Raw genomic sequence first — 16886 nt, forward strand, 5'->3', positions numbered from 1 at the left:
GCATGGTTAAAACCTCTGTGTCAAAAATATATGTTTTGAGTGTCGGTTTTTTGACGTGCTGGTTGTTCATATTAAATCAGAGCTCCCCAAGCTGAAAACCAGCGGTGTGCCCCATTTCACTGCACGGTAAATTGGCCGCTTGCTGCCTGTCAAACATGTATCCTGAACTTGTCTGAGGGTTACCTGTGTTTTGATCTCACTCAAGCTCCACCAAAGTCTGAGAGTCTGCTTGCAGCCAGAGAACCGCCGGGATGCAACAGGACATAGAAGCTCGTATTAGATCAATATTGTACCTGCTGACTGGGTCACTGAAAACACCACGTGCCCAGAGCTGAGTTCCTGATTGATAAATGCGGCGCAGTATCTATCTAACTTCTGTGGTCTGCTGTGAAATACAGCCAGACGTTCAAGCTCTGCACGGCATGCCCTCTCGTGCTCACCTCGTCAGTGACTTTAATCACAGGAAAGGCAAAGGGATTGGCTAGAACTTCAAAGTACTGAAGAGAGTAGAAGTGATTGACATGTCCAAAGACCAATAGCCTGTCAGTGAAATTTAGCACCCAAATACGGCACCGTTTGCAGCAGCTTCTTTCACACACATGTGCACGACCGCCATTGTTGCTTATCACTGTAGTCACACCGTTTAAACACAAAACTATGTCATGCTATGGTATACGCCTTGATGCTCCAACACTCAATGGAAATGCTCACTTGAATAGCTTGGACCATACTAAACTGGCCAAGAAAGGACCAGTCTGGTCCGGATTGCTCAGTAGAAATGTCACATTTTGTGATGAGCAGAAGAGGGGGGGCTGGCCCCAAAGAGAGCGGAAGGGTTAGCTAAAAAAAGCTAGCGGGCTACTAAAATACTATCTCAGAATTAGCCCAAAAAACCTCACCATGTTAGCCAAAAAAGCTAACATGTTGCTAAAATATTATCTCAACTCAGAATTAATTCAGAGAACCTCAGTATTTCCCAAATTAGCTAAAAAAAAAAAAACCTTACACGTTGCTAAAATCATAGCTTAACTCATAATTAGCCCAAAAAACCTCAGTAGATGTCAAATTAGCTAAAAAAAACCTTACACATTGCTGAAATCCTAGCTTAACTCAGCAAAAACAACCTCAGTAGATGCCAAATTAGCTAAAAAAAAAAAAAAAAAAGAAAAGCTAGAATACTCATTGCTAAAATTCTAACTTAACTTAGAATTAGCTGAACGTTTTGATGCCCACATTGCATATGTTTTAAAAGCGCATAAAGTTTTTAAAGGATTTCAAATAATTACCCCTTATTTTTATTGAGGCTAGTAAATTAGAATACCTTGCGAAAAATCATAACTGTAAAAATACAAATACCATTAATACAAGCGTAAATGTGCTTAACTTGCTGAACGTTTTGATACAAATATTGGATAAGCTTTAAAAGTGAACATATTTTGTAAAGGATTTGAAAAAAAAATTCCATTAATTTTCAATAAGGCTAGTAAATTAGCATAATGATTACATTAATTGCTGAAAGTGTGCTCAAGATTTTATGTAAAAAAACATACAGAAAAAGGTATAAAGAACAATACTAAAGAGAAACAGGCTCACTATTGTATGAATGCTTTGAAGCTTTCATACAATGAAGAATTCAGACCCTCCAAGCTAAGGGAATTGGTAATTTTCAATGCCAACCGTGGTTGTGACAAAATAAATAAATACAAATAAAAAACTTTTTTTAAACATTTTTTATTTATGTATTTATTTATGCCCATTGTGTTTTGGTTGGCATGCCCAGTGTTTCACTTTCAATTTGTTTGAAAGGAATAAACAAGAAATCTATAGTTAGAATTTGAATTGTAAGTAGTTTTTTTGTTTGTTTATATCATTTATTTTGACAACATACACTGAATAAAAACGTTTTTTTTTTTTGTTTTTTTTTACATCAGTTACCTATTTAGTACAAAAACAATTTTTGTCATTCATAATACATTAAATGAAGAAACACAATAACTTGAGCTGTTTGGGAGCTGAAAGAGAGGGGCCATTTTAGGGAGTGGATTAAAAAGAGCCAGTTGTCTAAGAGGAGCCGAATTTTTCATCACTACATAACATCATCATTTAGTCTTGCCTTCCATTGGCCAGAAGGCCACCCGTCAAAATGACAGTCGTGGGAGATTTAACGCTAGCAGACCTGATGGTTTCCTAAAGTTTCACACTCCACAGCAGTAGGGGGCGGTACCGCACGTTTGCGCTGGTTGGTACGCACGTGAACGCCTCACCTGATTTGATCCAGAACTTTCGGCTAATGATCCTCGAGCGAAATAATTTCTTCAACAGCCAGATTCTCTAGCAATAAATAATTAATGGAAAGCGTTTCACCTGACTGTGGACAAGGTAAGAACCATCCTTTTAAATAATGTTTGTTGCTTTTCACATTCACGGACTTTCGAAGCTCGTCCGCTTTTCATTGCGCTGCAGGACCTCCGCTTACATCTTTGCATTGACTTTCGTTTTGTGGTGTTACCGAATGGCTCTGGTTTAATGTGTACCTTTTAAAAAACATTAAATGCACTGGGTGCTCTTTAAATAGTGCGGTTTTGCTGTGTTCGGTGTTCATCTGTATGATTGGGGGTTTAGGTAAATACTGATGTTCTTGTCACAAGCTAATGTTAACATAGCAACCATTATCGCTTGTTTGTCCTTACAGGACTTTGTGGTGCTTTTAGACATGCCTAAAATAAAAGTGGCTCACGGTGACTCTTGTCCCAAAAGTGGTCGCTTAAGCCATTAACACGCGGTCTTTGCAGGAGATGGCAGCACAGCGGTCACAGAGGGCTAAAAGAAATCCCAGACAAGATGCTTTGTATTATTGCTCCTTGGGTGAAGATAAGGCAGGATTTGATATCAGATACATTGATTCATTTAAAGGTGAGTTACTGAAGTATTTATGCATTTTTTTTTCTTTTTGAAATCAACATGAAAAACACATAATTTATGTCCTTCTATCATAGAGCATTATTTGCAGTATGTGATTTTGATCCCAAATCAGATCCTCAATTAAGTTTGTTCTAGATTATTTTTGGCATGGTCATTGTGTCAGTCAGTTAAGTATTTTATTTATAATGCACCACTGAATTCACACACACTCCCACAATTACAAACCTACAATCAGAAAACGGAATTAAATAGATTATTTAATTCCCACTATATGACAACTTTGTATTGTTTCTTTTTTATTACTCTCCTTTGTTTGTGATGTGTTACTTGTAGGTCGAGGTGTGTTCAGCTCCCGGCCGTTTCAAAAAGGAGATTTCCTTCTTGAATACAGAGGACAGCTCATATCTAAAAAGGAACAAGAAAACAGACTGAAAGTTTATCATGACGCCCTGAAGGTTTTTATGTTTGATTTCCAGTTCAATGGAAAGTTGTTATGGTATGTATCTGCTTTTTTTTATCCTAATGTCATCTCTACTCTCTTATTGGTAAAAAAAAAAAAAAGTAGTTTTAGTGATGAAATACAGTCTAAGACTAGGTTAAACATTTGTAATGTTCCATGGAAGTTTTAGGTTGTAGGAGGAATGTTATTTAGTCTTTTAAATACTCAATGTGCTCAACAACTTCCCTAAGTAGTATAACTTATTGTCTGATTTATATTTTAGTATTGATGCTGCTAGAGAGGACGGGTCACTTGGACGACTAATAAATGATGATGAAGTGAGCCCAAACAGCAAAATGACCATTACCAGAGTGGATGGAGAACCCCATCTCTGTTTATTTGCAATCAAGGATATTGCTCCTGGGGAAGAAATCACCTATAATTATGGTGACTCCGAATGGCCATGGAGAATCAAGGTATCTGTAAAATTAATGTTTTGCTTTAAAATTATGTATATTACTATATTTAAAGTAAAGAATCTCACTCAGTTTCCATCCTTTCATCTCAGAAATCCAAAGAAAAGCCAAGTCCATCTGCAGAAGAGAATCCATCCACTTCCAGATCCTCTCCAGACGACACACCGCAGGTAAGTTTCAGTTTAAATACCTATTTATCAATTGGAGGAACATTTAGGTTTGCAAATATTGAGTAGTATTGAGGTACATGGACCCCTGGTAACAATGACCATAAAAGATGCCTGTGTTTGATAGAAAGTCCTTTAGAAGCATGAACAGGACAAAGCAGGTTGTCCCATAAAGCGTTCTTACACACATGTCCTGTGTAATACTCAACTGGACAGGTTCTGACATTAGCGGGACAGAAAGTTAAAACAAGTATACTTGAATTGAAGTTGTCCTAATGAACGCTCTTACACACATGTCCTGTGTAATACTCAACTGGACAGGTCCAGGTTTTAACAGGACAAAGCAGGTTGTCCCATAAAGCGCTCTTACACACATGTCCCGTGTATTACTCAACTGGACAGGTCTAGGTTTTAACAGGACCATTTGCTCAGTGTTTAAGCAAAGAATCTCATTCAGTTTCCATCCTTTCATCCCAGAAATCCAAAGACAAGCCAAGTCCATCTGTAGAAGAGAATCCATCCACTTCCAGATCCTCTCCAGACGACACACCGCAGGTAAGTTTCAGTTTAAATACCTATTTATCAATTGGAGGAACATTTAGGTATGCAAATATTGAGTAGTATTGAGGTACATGGACCCCTTGTAACAATGACCATAAAAGATGCCTTTGTTTGATAGAAAGTCCTTTAGAAGCATGAACAGGACAAAGCAGGTTGTCCCATAAAGCGCTCTTACACACATGTCCTGTGTAATACTCAACTGGACAGGTCTAGGTTTTAACAGGACCATTTGCTCAGTGTTTAAGCAAAGAATCTCACTCAGTTTTCATCCTTTCATCTTAGCAATCCAAAGACAAGCCAAGTCCACCTGTAGAAGAGAATCCATCCACTTCCAGGTCCTCTCCAGACGACACACCGCAGGTAAGTTTCAGTTAAATGCCTATCAATTGGAGGAACATTTAGGTATGCAAATATTGAGTAGTATTGAGGTACATGGACCCCTGGTAACAATGACCATAAAAGATGCCTTTGTTTGATAGAAAGTCCTTTAGAAGCATGAACAGGACAAAGCAGGTTGTCCCATAAAGCGTTCTTACACACATGTCCTGTGTAATACTCAACTGGACAGGTTCTGACATTAGCGGGACAGAGTGTTAAAACAAGTATACTGGAATTGAAGTTGTCGTAATGAACGCTCTTACACACATGTCCTGTGTATTACTAAACTGGACAGGTCCAGGTTTTAACAGGACCATTTGCTCAGTGTTTAAGCAAAGAATCTCATTCAGTTTCCATCCTTTCATCTCAGCAATCCAAAGACAAGCCAAGTCCATCTGTAGAAGAGAATCCATCCACTTCCAGGTCCTCTCCAGACGACACACCGCAGGTAAGTTTCAGTTAAATGCCTATCAATTGGAGGAACATTTAGGTATGCAAATATTGAGTAGTATTGAGGTACATGGACCCCTGGTAACAATGACCATAAAAGATGCCTGTGTTTGATAGAAAGTCCTTTAGAAGCATGAACAGGACAAAGCAGGTTGTCCCATAAAGCGCTCTTACACACATGTCCTGTGTAATACTCAACTGGACAGGTCCAGGTTTTAACAGGACCATTTGCTCAGTGTTTAAGTAAAGAATCTCACTCAGCTTCTATCCTTTCATCACAGAAATCCAAAGACAAGCCAAGTCCATCTGTAGAAGAGAATCCATCCACTTCCAGATCCTCTCCAGACGACACACCGCAGGTAAATTTCAGTTACGGCCAGTAAATTCTGGGGATTGTTTCCACTCAGATAAGCTTTGGTCCATCTGAGTGATGTGTTTTCACGGCGCATGCATGATAAAGACGGCCAGCGGGTCATAGTAGGTCACCGTAGTATGACCACTCTGCTTAGCCACAATAATGGAAAACTGCATTTTTTTTTGCCGAAGTTTATTGAGTAATACTTAATTGGAAAGGTCGAGACATTGGGACTCTTTGTTAAGCGTTAAATTGAATCTCTTTCCTTTCATGAAATGTTAAGCCAAAGATTTTTTTTTTGTCTAAAGTCGGTAAAAGCAACATGACTTAGGCAATGTTTTAGTAGCTGCATTTCCATTAACCATCAAATTGCACAAATTGGATTTGCAAAAAGAATTTAACTTAATGCTAACGCCACAATTTTGACAAAAATAACTTTGTGGTCCGGGGTGGTGGTTTACCTTTTTAATATCAAACATGTTTCTCAAACACTTCTGTGTCTGGCTTGTTGAAATTAGTTGAAAAATGGTGTAGCTTTGCGCTCCCCAGTGCTGTGACATCCCTCAGATGCCCCCTTTTTGTGAATCGACTTAAAACAACACTTATTCTCATCCATCACTGTGGCTTTGAATGACCTATTGCTTGATTTGGTTTGTGTTAATTTGCATAATCAGGATGTAATGGAAACGGTGTCATTGTAAAATCGTGGTTTTTCAACATTTGTTGAATTTCAATAGTTTGAAGCATTTGTGTAATGGAAACGCAGCTAGTGAAGGCACTGTAATGTGGGTAAGAATGTTCATGTATGGCGAAATGAATTGTCAAGTACAGTAAAACATGATTTTAAAAACAGTAAGATGAAAATTTAGTCATGGAGCCTGATTTAAGATACGTCATTTACTTATATTTAGGGAGAAAATATTACTAAAATATTTGCACAGGTATATTGAGTGTTACAACGTACCACAGAGAACCTTTTCCTTTTTTTCTTTTTCCTCCCCAATTCATTTTTAAGCAGGAAAATAAAAATCAAACTGTCAAAATATTTTTTTTAATAATTTGTACCACAGTTTGTCTCAAGTTAAACTGTTGGTTTTTGTCAACAGGACTGTGATCATGATTTAATTGCTGACGAAATGTCACATTTGGAGAAATGTGTCATATGTGGAGGACCCTTTTCTCCTCTGAAATGGAGTGGTGTGAGATGTGAAGGTAATTTTTTGCTTAACAATCTAAGGATATGTACATTTCTGTTTTAAATGTGATTCTATTGGGGCATCATAAGAACATCTATTGCTATGGTATATCTTTAGAAGCTTTTGCAAGTGCAAATTAACTATATTCATTTTGTGTATGTTTAATTTTCTGTGTAGTTTGCAACCAGACCTGGCACAAAAGGTGTTACAATATTCACACGGTGGACATCTCAGAACCTCAATCACTGGTAAGTTTTTTTTTTTTTTTTTTTTTTTTTTTTTNTTCAGTCAAATGTCTTCCAAGTCCATAAAGTTTACTTTTTGCTTTTAATTGTGGGCAGGTTTTAAATGAACAAAGCTCAAGTGAGGTGGGTTCATCAGAAGAGGAATACGTGCCTGATTCCGCATCTGATTCAGACAGCTCATTTGACAATAGATCGGAGATTTTAAGCATAAATCGCAAACGGGTACAGATCTCAGAGGTTTCCACCAGTCAGTCTGCTTCCAAAAAGAGAAGATTCCACCAAGAAGATTCTGTAGAGGGAGATAGACTGAGGTCTTCTGAAGCTGCAGGGTCATTATCTGAAGATGAACTCAGAAAAAGACGATTTGAAAAATCTGATGCGACTTCAAATGAAGGAAATGCTCACAATGAATGCATGATTGATAGCTCTAATGCTCGGCCTGAAGATTTATCCAAGTCATCCCTCTCACTCAGAAACAGAAACTACTGCTATATTTGTGGAAAGCTACAGACAAAGTTTACACGCCATTTGAAAACGCATGAGAAAAAATATGCTGATGTTGCCCAAGTTTTAAGTCTTCCCAAGAAGTCCAAAAAGCGCTTGGAAATGCTTGCTAAGCTGCGCAACAAGGGGAACCATGACCATAACTCAGAGGTCTTAGCAAGTGGCATAGGAACATTAAAACCAAAACGCACATCAAAGAAAAACTACAAAGAAAAAGACTATATTCACTGCATCTACTGTCAGGCATTATATCTCAGAAGAGATCTGTGGAGACATGTTCGAAAATGTTCTTCCAAACCAGGAAAAGCCAATTCAGAGGGATATGACAGAAGAGTCTTGTCTTTGGCCTCTATGAATGAGTCGGCTCTCTGTCAGCAAGTTTCCCCAGGTGTTTGGAAATTATTAGCTGTCATGAAAGATGATGACATAACATCCACTGTGCGAAGTGACTTCTCTATTCTCCAGCTTGCCCAGTCACTCTTTAACAAACATGGACAGGATCCCACCAAATTTGACTACATTCGTCAGAGACTGAGAGAATGTGGAAGACTTCTGCTTGTACTTCGGAAAGAATTTTCAATAAACACCTTTGAGGATGCTGTCAGGCCTGGAAATTTTGATGTGGTTATTAAAGCTGTCAAGAAAGTGTCTGGCTATGATGGAGAAAAGAACTGCTACTCTACTCCGAGCCTTGCCCTGAAGTTGGGCCACTCATTGCAGAAACTTAATGACATTTTACATTGCCGAGCACTTATGGCTCAAGACAGTACACTGATCAAGTCGACCCAAAGTTTCAAAACCCTCTATTCTACAAAGTGGTCTGAATTCATTTCCCATACTGCGCTGTCAACACTAAACGAGCGGCACTTTAACAAGCCTTCCACTCTTCCCTTCACAGAAGATGTTCAATGTCTTCATAGACATCTGGAGAAAATTACTGACCAAGCACTGAAGGACTTTGAGGAGCATAGTTCACCCAAATCATACAGTGAACTTTGCAAAGTCACCATGGCAAAAGTAATACTGTTCAACAGAAGACGAGGGGGAGAAGTTTCAAAGATGACATTATGTGGCTTTCAGGAGAGAGACTCAAGTGCCCTCCACAAGGATATTGCATTTGGACTTACAAAATTTGAACGTCACCTTTGTCAACACTTCAGTCGCGTGGAATTGAGGGGTAAACGGGGTCGAAAGGTTGCAGTGTTACTTTCACCGGACATGGTGAACGCTATAACACGGCTGACTGAGAAGAGAGCAGACTGTGGTGTACTGGCAGAAAACCCCTTTCTTTTTGCCAGACCTAAATGTCTGACTCCCTACAGAGGACAGGACTGTTTAAGGCTTTATGCAGCAGAATGTGGGGCGAAAAACCCAGAGCTCCTCAGGTCGACTCAGTTGCGCAAACATGTTGCAACCTTGTCTCAGATCCTGAATCTCAAGAACCACGAGTTGGATCAAGTTGCCAACTTCCTTGGTCACGATATTCGCGTTCATCGCGAATATTATAGACTTCCAGAGGCTACTACACAGCTGGCTAAAATATCTAAACTACTCATTGCCATGGAGAAAGGGTCTCTGAAAAACCTACAAGGCAAATCACTGGAAGAGATTGAAATCGAAGGTGAAGTTGCATTTAAGCTAAGAATTAGACCTTTCTAGCACTTGAACTGAACTATATTTTAACACAGAATTTTATTTTTACTAGATGACCTAGAGTTGACAGAGTCGAGTGGAGAGAGCGACAGCGATGCAGAGGGTGACACAGCCGTTGAAGAGGCCAACGCTGTGGTTGAAGAGGCCAACGCTGCCGTTGAAGAGGCCAACGCTGCCGTTGAAGAGGCCAACGCCGCCGTTGAAGAGGGCGAGGTTGTTGAAGAAAATCTCTCTAATCCAGAGGCTGGTAAGCACAAAGTGATTTTTCTTGAAATTGTTCTGTTCATGAAACCACATGACTAATAGATGTCATCACAGAGTCTGTGGAAAGTGAAAGGATGTGGAAACCTTTTCATTAAATTCAATTTTATTTATATAGCCCAATACCACAAAAAAAGATTTGCCTCATTGGGCTGAATGCAAGTCATTATAAAGAGGCACAAGGTTTGTCACGTGAGGGAGACATCCTATCCCAGGACTGACAAACGATTTACCAGGACTGTTATAGAGGAATTAGCATATCTAACTCTACAACTATGTATTTGAAAGAGTTCAGTCACATAAGGCTGAGGGATCGGTGGGGACGAGGTCCTCAGCGTAACTTTAGCATTAGAAATAGCACACAGTGATTTTATGTCGTTGTAAATTACAAGTTCAGGTTACCATCTTGGAAATCAAACTCAGGATGTAAAGGGTCCATTAATTGGTTAGTTACATAAAAGAACATTTTGTGCATCACGATATGAGAAACTTGCTTCCCACAAATAAATGCTTACTGGGAAGTATTTTTTTTTTAAAATGCTATTTTACTTTTTCAGCACAAAGTAAAAACAAAGATGAGGACAAAGAACTTAAGGCATTAAAATGGAAGCGGAGGAAGCCTGACGGAAAGAAACAAAAGAAACAATCTGGTAAATGCAGCCACACGTACATAAGTCAAATGAGCACACAAGTAAAACTGAATTATAATCAACATTAATTATAATTCAAAGTCCAAAAGACTAATCGTCTTTTTTTTGTTTGTGTTTTAATGTTTCTCCCCTCACACTGCTTCACCATTCTGACTAAGGATATGCCTTTTGTACAAATAGTGTGGATGGCAACTAATCCACAAATTGACAAAAAAATCATTTTAGAAAGACACTGAATATCTCTTTTTCCACTCGTTACACTCTTTTAAGACTAATTTGGCGGAATTATACTTATAATTAGAATACTAAGATGAATGTTCGCATAAGATATAATTGTAAAACCACATATAGTGGGATTTGTTCTAAGGCCTAATCCAAATTTTTCCCTTCTCCCTACCCCTCCATTTGAAGGGGCTTTTGAAGTGGTGTCCAAAATATATTTTTTCATTTTCTACCCTCCAAGTGGAGGGAAACGGACCCGTCCCTCGCAAAGGGGTTCCGCTGTGCAAGCGCTTTTCTTAATGTGGGTGCGCTCTGAAGCACAGAAGTTTACATGTAAATTTAAGTAATGACTTTGTTGTAGCATGACCCTTTTGAAGTTAGACAACCGCTGTTATGTATATTAGAGCACTGGAAGCGCTGCGCTATTGCAAGCTGACTATCGACTAATGGTGACATCCAAGTTTTGAGACTCTAATTTTCATAAGTCTCTGTTTGGAGTTCTAAATTTAGGGTAGGGAGAAGGGAAGAATTTAGATTGGGCCTAAAAGTCTCCTAAAATGGGTGTCTAATTTCAAACTGTGTTTTATCTTTTTTAGCTGCTGAGAAAGAAGAGAAACGCATGAGGCAAACAAAGCGACCCTGGTCCAAAGAGGAAGTAAACGCTGTCATGAGACACTTCAAGGACCATATCATGAAGGGAAAACTTGCTTCCATGATAGAATGTGGGCAGTGCAAAAAGGCAGAGCATCCTGTTCTTGACAACCGTACCCTACAGAACATCAGAGACTTTGTGAGAAATCGTGGTGTTACCATGAAAAACAAAAAGTAACCCAGCAAACATTTGCAAATGGCCCCATATGGTTTACCTTTGGGCTGAATTTCTGGGCCCCGGGTGGATTTGTCCGCAAGTTCCATAGTGGCCCCATCTGTGTTTGCCCACACTGGCTTAGATGGGAACTCGGTGGTCTGGGTCCGTAACGCTAACCAGCTGCTCGGTGGAAAGCGTTGTGTGCCAACAACCTGCCTTACGGACAGTGTAGCGAGTTAGCGAGCTACACTGTCTAGTGAGCCAGATTACTGAGTGCCCATTCAAGCTAGTGTGAGCAAACAGATGGGGCCACTGTGGAACCTATGGACAAACCCACCTGGGGCTCAAATATTAAGCCCAAAGGTAAGCCATGTGGGGTCCACATTCAAATGTTTGCAAAATGACGTTTTTTGAAATATAATAGTTTTAAGTAAGCAGTCACGGCTTAAATGTTGTTTTTTTGTTCAGTTGTCAAAAGGCTAGTTCTTTATTTGCCTTTACATTAGAAAGAATATCATTTTGAAGTAAGCACTTATAGCTATATATTTGTCTAAAAACTGTTTTACATTAGACAGAACAATAATACAAAATAAGCACTAGATTCTTGAATGTTTTTCCAGTTAAAACTACATATTCTTGTCACCTTTTTGACAAATAAAACTAACTTTTGTTTAAAACTTTTGCTGTATTTGCTTTTCATTTCACAAATAGAACTGTCTTAAGCATTTAAATGTACTTTTTTGTTTAAAAAAACAATTATTACAGTGAACCACACAGTATACAAGTTCAAAAAAAGCATTTTGTGTGGGAGGACCCATCAAGGTCGTTGGGTCCTTTGTAGTCACGTTTTAGATATGTTTGTGTGTTTGAATACTGTGGACCTCATAAATGCTCTTTTTGTCAGAGGCGGGGCTAATGGAGTGTCCCGGTAATGTCGTGTTTTGTCATGCATTAGAATTTCTTGTTGTAAGTACTTTTTTCAAAATTTTAACGGTTATGTGAAGTCCAGCTACAAATAGATTTTTTGAGATACTGCTTGTCCTTAGAAAGGCAGCAGAAAGGGGTGTCCCCATAATGTAGTAACAAACGTGTTTGAAAAAACTGTCCTCCCAATCCACCAAAACCCGTATGTGTGTGTTTTGTGTGTTTTTGTGTGTTTTGTGTGTTTTTGTGTGTTCTAGTGTGTTTTTGTGTGTTCTAGTGTGTTTTGTGTGTTTTTGTGTGTTTTTGTGTGTTCTAGTGTGTTTTGTGTGTTTTTGTGTGTTTTTGTGTGTTCTAGTGTGGTTTTGTGTGTTCTAGTGTGTTTTGTNTTGAAAAAACTGTCCTCCCAATCCACCAAAACCCGTATGTGTGTGTGTGTCGCTCCTCACTTGTGTGTTTCTTTACCAGCCTCTGAGCCTGCAGGGCCTCTGAGGATAAAAACACATTTTCACTCACACTTCCTCCGATCTCCCTCTCTAATTTTTTCACACCCTTTCTATTCAGAAGCACACACACTAACACACATGCTCTGGCAGGGTTATTTTTCCCTTGGAAAGACTGTAATGTGCGCAAAACAGTAAAGGGATATTAAGCTGAAAGGGGAATGGTTTAAATTTTAATGAGTTATGCAGGAGGAGGCGGTTATTTCATTGGAAACAGTTGGGTGCACAGGGCAAAATCTCTAATCCTCTTTATTGGAGGGAGTCTCCATGGACGTCCTCTGGGACTTCAGTCTTGGTGTTGTGCTCGTGCGTGCGCGAGGCAGAGGTGGCGATGGAGCTGCCGTGAAATCTCTTTGTTCTCATGCAGGAATATTTCCATTTGAGAACACGTGCATAATCATCTGTGACTCATGGAGAATAAGACGAGCACGACGGCTCATTTCAGAATTTAATTTCAGCCCAACATCAAAAGCTGATACTTTCTTTGAGCGTCGATGGAAGGAAGGATGTGGGCTGTAATTTGACAAGATCACAGTCAGTCCTGCTTTTAGCTGGAAACTTGACAACAGAGAAGCATTTTGCTGTGATGGACAGATTCTGTTGGGAAACATTTTTTTTCCCTTTTGTCTTAAATAAATGAAGTAGAGAAGTGTTCCTTCACCCACACCTGTCCTCGTGTAATTAAAAATCCCATGTTTAGCATCATCTCAGGTTCGTGTTGCGGTGGGACATAAACTGTGAGGTCGTCCAGCAGCAGATGGTCCGACCCCTCACCAGCACCGACATCATCATGACACTGCACATCCCATTTCTCTTAATTCAGTCCCATTGCATGCTAAAGCCGCATTGCTCTAACTATAGGGATTTGCTCTAAATATATTTAAAAACATGGGTATCAACCTCTCCTTTATAGAAACTTTATAGGTATTTTAAGGAGCTGTTAGACTGAACATTCAACTGTAATATTTAAAAAATGTATGTATAGAGTAAATATGAAATGCCTTCCTCCTAATTTGAGACATGAAAAGAAAAAGCAAATTTAATGTAAAAGAACATGAAATATTTGTTAAACCAAAACACAGATCACTGCTAAAGGAGCGATGTGTATCAGTATATGGAGTTAATAAATGGAATAAATTGAGCTTAGAAATTAAAAATACTACGACAGTATCAAGTTTTAAAAACTACATTAAAAACAGTTTAATCAATGACTATAAATATATTTAATACAAGTAACAATTACTCATCCCTGAGGTATAATGTTCATTTCTCACTGGTTGATGTTGTAATTATAAAATCTTCTCTTATTGTGTACTAAATCGGCTGAATGCTTGTGTATCTGTATCTTTCTTTTTTTATTGATTGATTCATTGTTTTGTTAAAAGGGGCAGACAAAATAAGTTTTTCTTCTTTGTCTTCTTTTCATTTGTTTCTTTTTCCATCATGTTTGAGTTTACAGCTCAAGTTTATATTGGGTGTTTTTACTATTGATGAATAAAAATGAAAAAAAAAAACACTCAGGCACGAAACCATCTGCTATTAAACATGAAGCTAATATATAGCATAACAAGTGGCAATGTGCAAATAGTGGAGAATTTGGACTTCAAAATATGCTTTTTGGAGCTACCATGAGTCACTATAAATGATGACAGCAAAAATACTTCAAAATAAAAATGCAAAAATTATTGAAATGATATTTGTCATCCTAAATAGCAAACTTCAAAGATAACTTGCTGAGGCTGATGTTATTTACATGTTTTTACATGCAACCAGCTCAAAAACAAATGTAAATTCATGTTGGCAACATATAATAGGTGCAGGCAAGATACAGACTGCTGCATTTTTTTCACATATTTTAAGTTAATTGGTGTTACTGGTTGCAGTATTTAATGAAGCTGTCACCCAGCTAGAGCGCAGCTGCAGCTAACCTTAACCTTTCCTCCGGGTCCATGCAGCCAAAAAACAAAGCTCAGAACTGACTGTAGTATTTAGAAAATGATGTGTGAATCCCATTGTCATTTTTCATTTGGGCTAATGCTAACTAGCATGAAAGACATGTCTAAGTATCTCTGTCTTTATCTTTATGACCTGTTAGTTGTGTTTCAATTACCCCAGAGTGTTTCTAAATTTGTTTAAATGTATTGTTCAGTGTCAGGTAGAAACAGTCCAAGACGTGACTCCCTTCCCTAAAACGTCTCAACTCAGGCGAGGTTCCCGTTAGCGCACGCTGCTACGCTCTACGAAGAAGGCAGGGACACTTCTTCATCAGCTGAGAGTGCGATCAGTAGTCCAAAAGTCACTTCAAAGTTCATTTACACATAAGTGGTTCTGTTAAACAGGTTTTAAATGCTCAAATACAGCTACTTTTTATCCCAAGAAGTCATATGATTATACAGTACTATACATGGTAGTGTTTAGAGAGTACTGGTGTTTGGTGTTTCCGGAAGGCAAACTGACTTTTTGGATGTCATTGTGTATACACATTACAACAAAAAAACGCACAATGTAAGAAATAATGAAATAAACCAATACCAGGGAAAGTACATGGAGATTTGCTAAGTCAGTGCATAGAGTTAGCCACAACTGGAAGTCTTATTTGAAACTGGAAATACATCACACAGCTCCATGCATAGAGTCCATAGTCACACTTGTGCATACAGGACATATCCTGTTAATATTACGTTTATCAAAATAATTTTAAATAATTGTTTGATATGAAGTGAAAAGGAGCGATCTGCCTCCAAACCGTACGGATGGGTAGCTCTGATGTTGCGCAGTATTTTTGAAGCACTAATGTTGGGATGTGGCTGTGAGGGGCTGTAAGGTAGCGGGAGAGCAAACATGAGGCATGATGGGAAACTATGCAGAAACTATGTCCCAGAAAACGACAGTGTTTTTTATTTTTTTAATTTTGCCTAAAACAGAAATGATTATAATTAGAAGAACTCTGGGAACAGCTTTACAATCAAAGTGGGGCTTTAAAGATCCCCAAAAAATACTGTCTGACCAGAGGTTCAACCTGGGATGTTGAGAAGGTTTTTCTATCCCATAATAATCCATGCATAATCCTGCTGTTGGTGAGGGGTCTTGTTTTTCTGCATCCTTCACCCAGCTTCAGTTTCACACCAGACTGCTACACTTTCTGGTGTTTCTTACAGATCCCTCTATGATCTTCAAAAGCTGCTCCCATGATACTTTGGCATGTAATTAAATGAGCGTTCTGCATCATGACACACTGCAGACTGTCCCATAAGATAAGTCAGACTCTCCCTTTTCCTGCTCCTAAACTCAAACACAGACTTGTAGTCCTCCCCCTCCTAATTCTTGGTCCTGATGTTGTAAAGGTGATTTATTTGAGGGCACCCTGGAACATGGATGGTGCAATAGGTGGGCTGGTGTTACACTCACCCAAGTCTCTACCCCCCCCCCTTCCGTTGCTGCTCACAGTGATTGATCAACACCAAGCAGGAGGCCACAAAGACCGAATGCACGCAAAACACACAATTAGTGGGTGTTTCAGTTCCAGGTGACAGCAGCTATTGTGACCGCGGTGGGGGTGATGAATGGAGAGGCTAGTCTGCAGAGACCTGGACGTTTGTTTCAGAGAGAACTCCGACATTTCCAGAAACCTGTGCGACAATCAATCCATGTGAATCAAATGGACTCAATAGAGTCTAATTTTACTGTTTCTTCAAATAACGGTGCCACACATACTCGGCCCAGGTCTCCTTTGAAAAAGAGATCTAATTTCAAGGGGATTTCCTGGTAAAATAAAGGTTGAATAAAATAAAAAAAACATATTCATCGAAAGAGTTCTGCTTCTGAGCAAATCCATTAATTATGACGGTGTGGGATGGTCAGAGAGGTTAGACTCTAATCCTTTTCTTCTGCTAAACACTTCATAACTCCACTAATGAGTGGATCCCACATAAGCCTTGTATCTGTGCCTGTTTGAAGCACATATTTAAGTCCTATATGGACATGTGATTCAGCTCCGCTCTCTAAAACCTCGTTTCCACTGAACGGTCTGGTCCGTTACGGTAAGGAGTGGTACGGTACGGTCTAGTTAATCCAGGCGAGCGGATCCAGTCAACGAAGCCTCGCTTCCTCTGAGTGGTTTGTTTTCACAGCACATGCGAGGTGTAGACCACTAGTGTGTCATTGTTGTGTGACGA

General features: G+C 39.0%; 1 protein-coding gene across 12 annotated transcripts; it reads left to right on the forward strand.

The window, feature by feature from the left end:
* The first annotated feature begins 16 nt into the window (after positions 1–16).
* On the forward strand, positions 17–12002 carry LOC112141094. 12 transcript variants are annotated; one of them, XM_024264141.2, is made up of 15 exons: positions 19–2379; positions 2793–2913; positions 3256–3418; positions 3645–3837; positions 3930–4007; positions 4482–4559; positions 4848–4925; positions 5314–5391; positions 5675–5752; positions 6855–6960; positions 7122–7192; positions 7286–9314; positions 9399–9593; positions 10165–10257; positions 11076–11995. In XM_024264141.2, the coding sequence occupies exons 2-15, from the start codon at positions 2796–2798 to the stop codon at positions 11306–11308; spliced, it is 3591 nt and encodes a 1196-aa protein (XP_024119909.1). In that variant the 5' UTR covers positions 19–2379; positions 2793–2795; the 3' UTR covers positions 11309–11995. The 12 variants fall into 12 exon arrangements, with proteins under 12 accessions (XP_036067032.1, XP_024119917.1, XP_024119916.1 ...); XM_036211139.1 differs by lacking the exon at positions 4482–4559 and having other exon boundaries at positions 17–2913; positions 11076–12000; XM_024264149.2 differs by lacking the exons at positions 4848–4925; positions 5314–5391 and having other exon boundaries at positions 17–2379; positions 11076–12000.
* Positions 12003–16886: the final 4884 nt, after the last annotated feature.

This window comes from Oryzias melastigma, unplaced genomic scaffold (genome assembly GCF_002922805.2).
Source record: "Oryzias melastigma strain HK-1 unplaced genomic scaffold, ASM292280v2 sc00657, whole genome shotgun sequence".
NCBI lineage: Eukaryota > Metazoa > Chordata > Actinopteri > Beloniformes > Adrianichthyidae > Oryzias > Oryzias melastigma.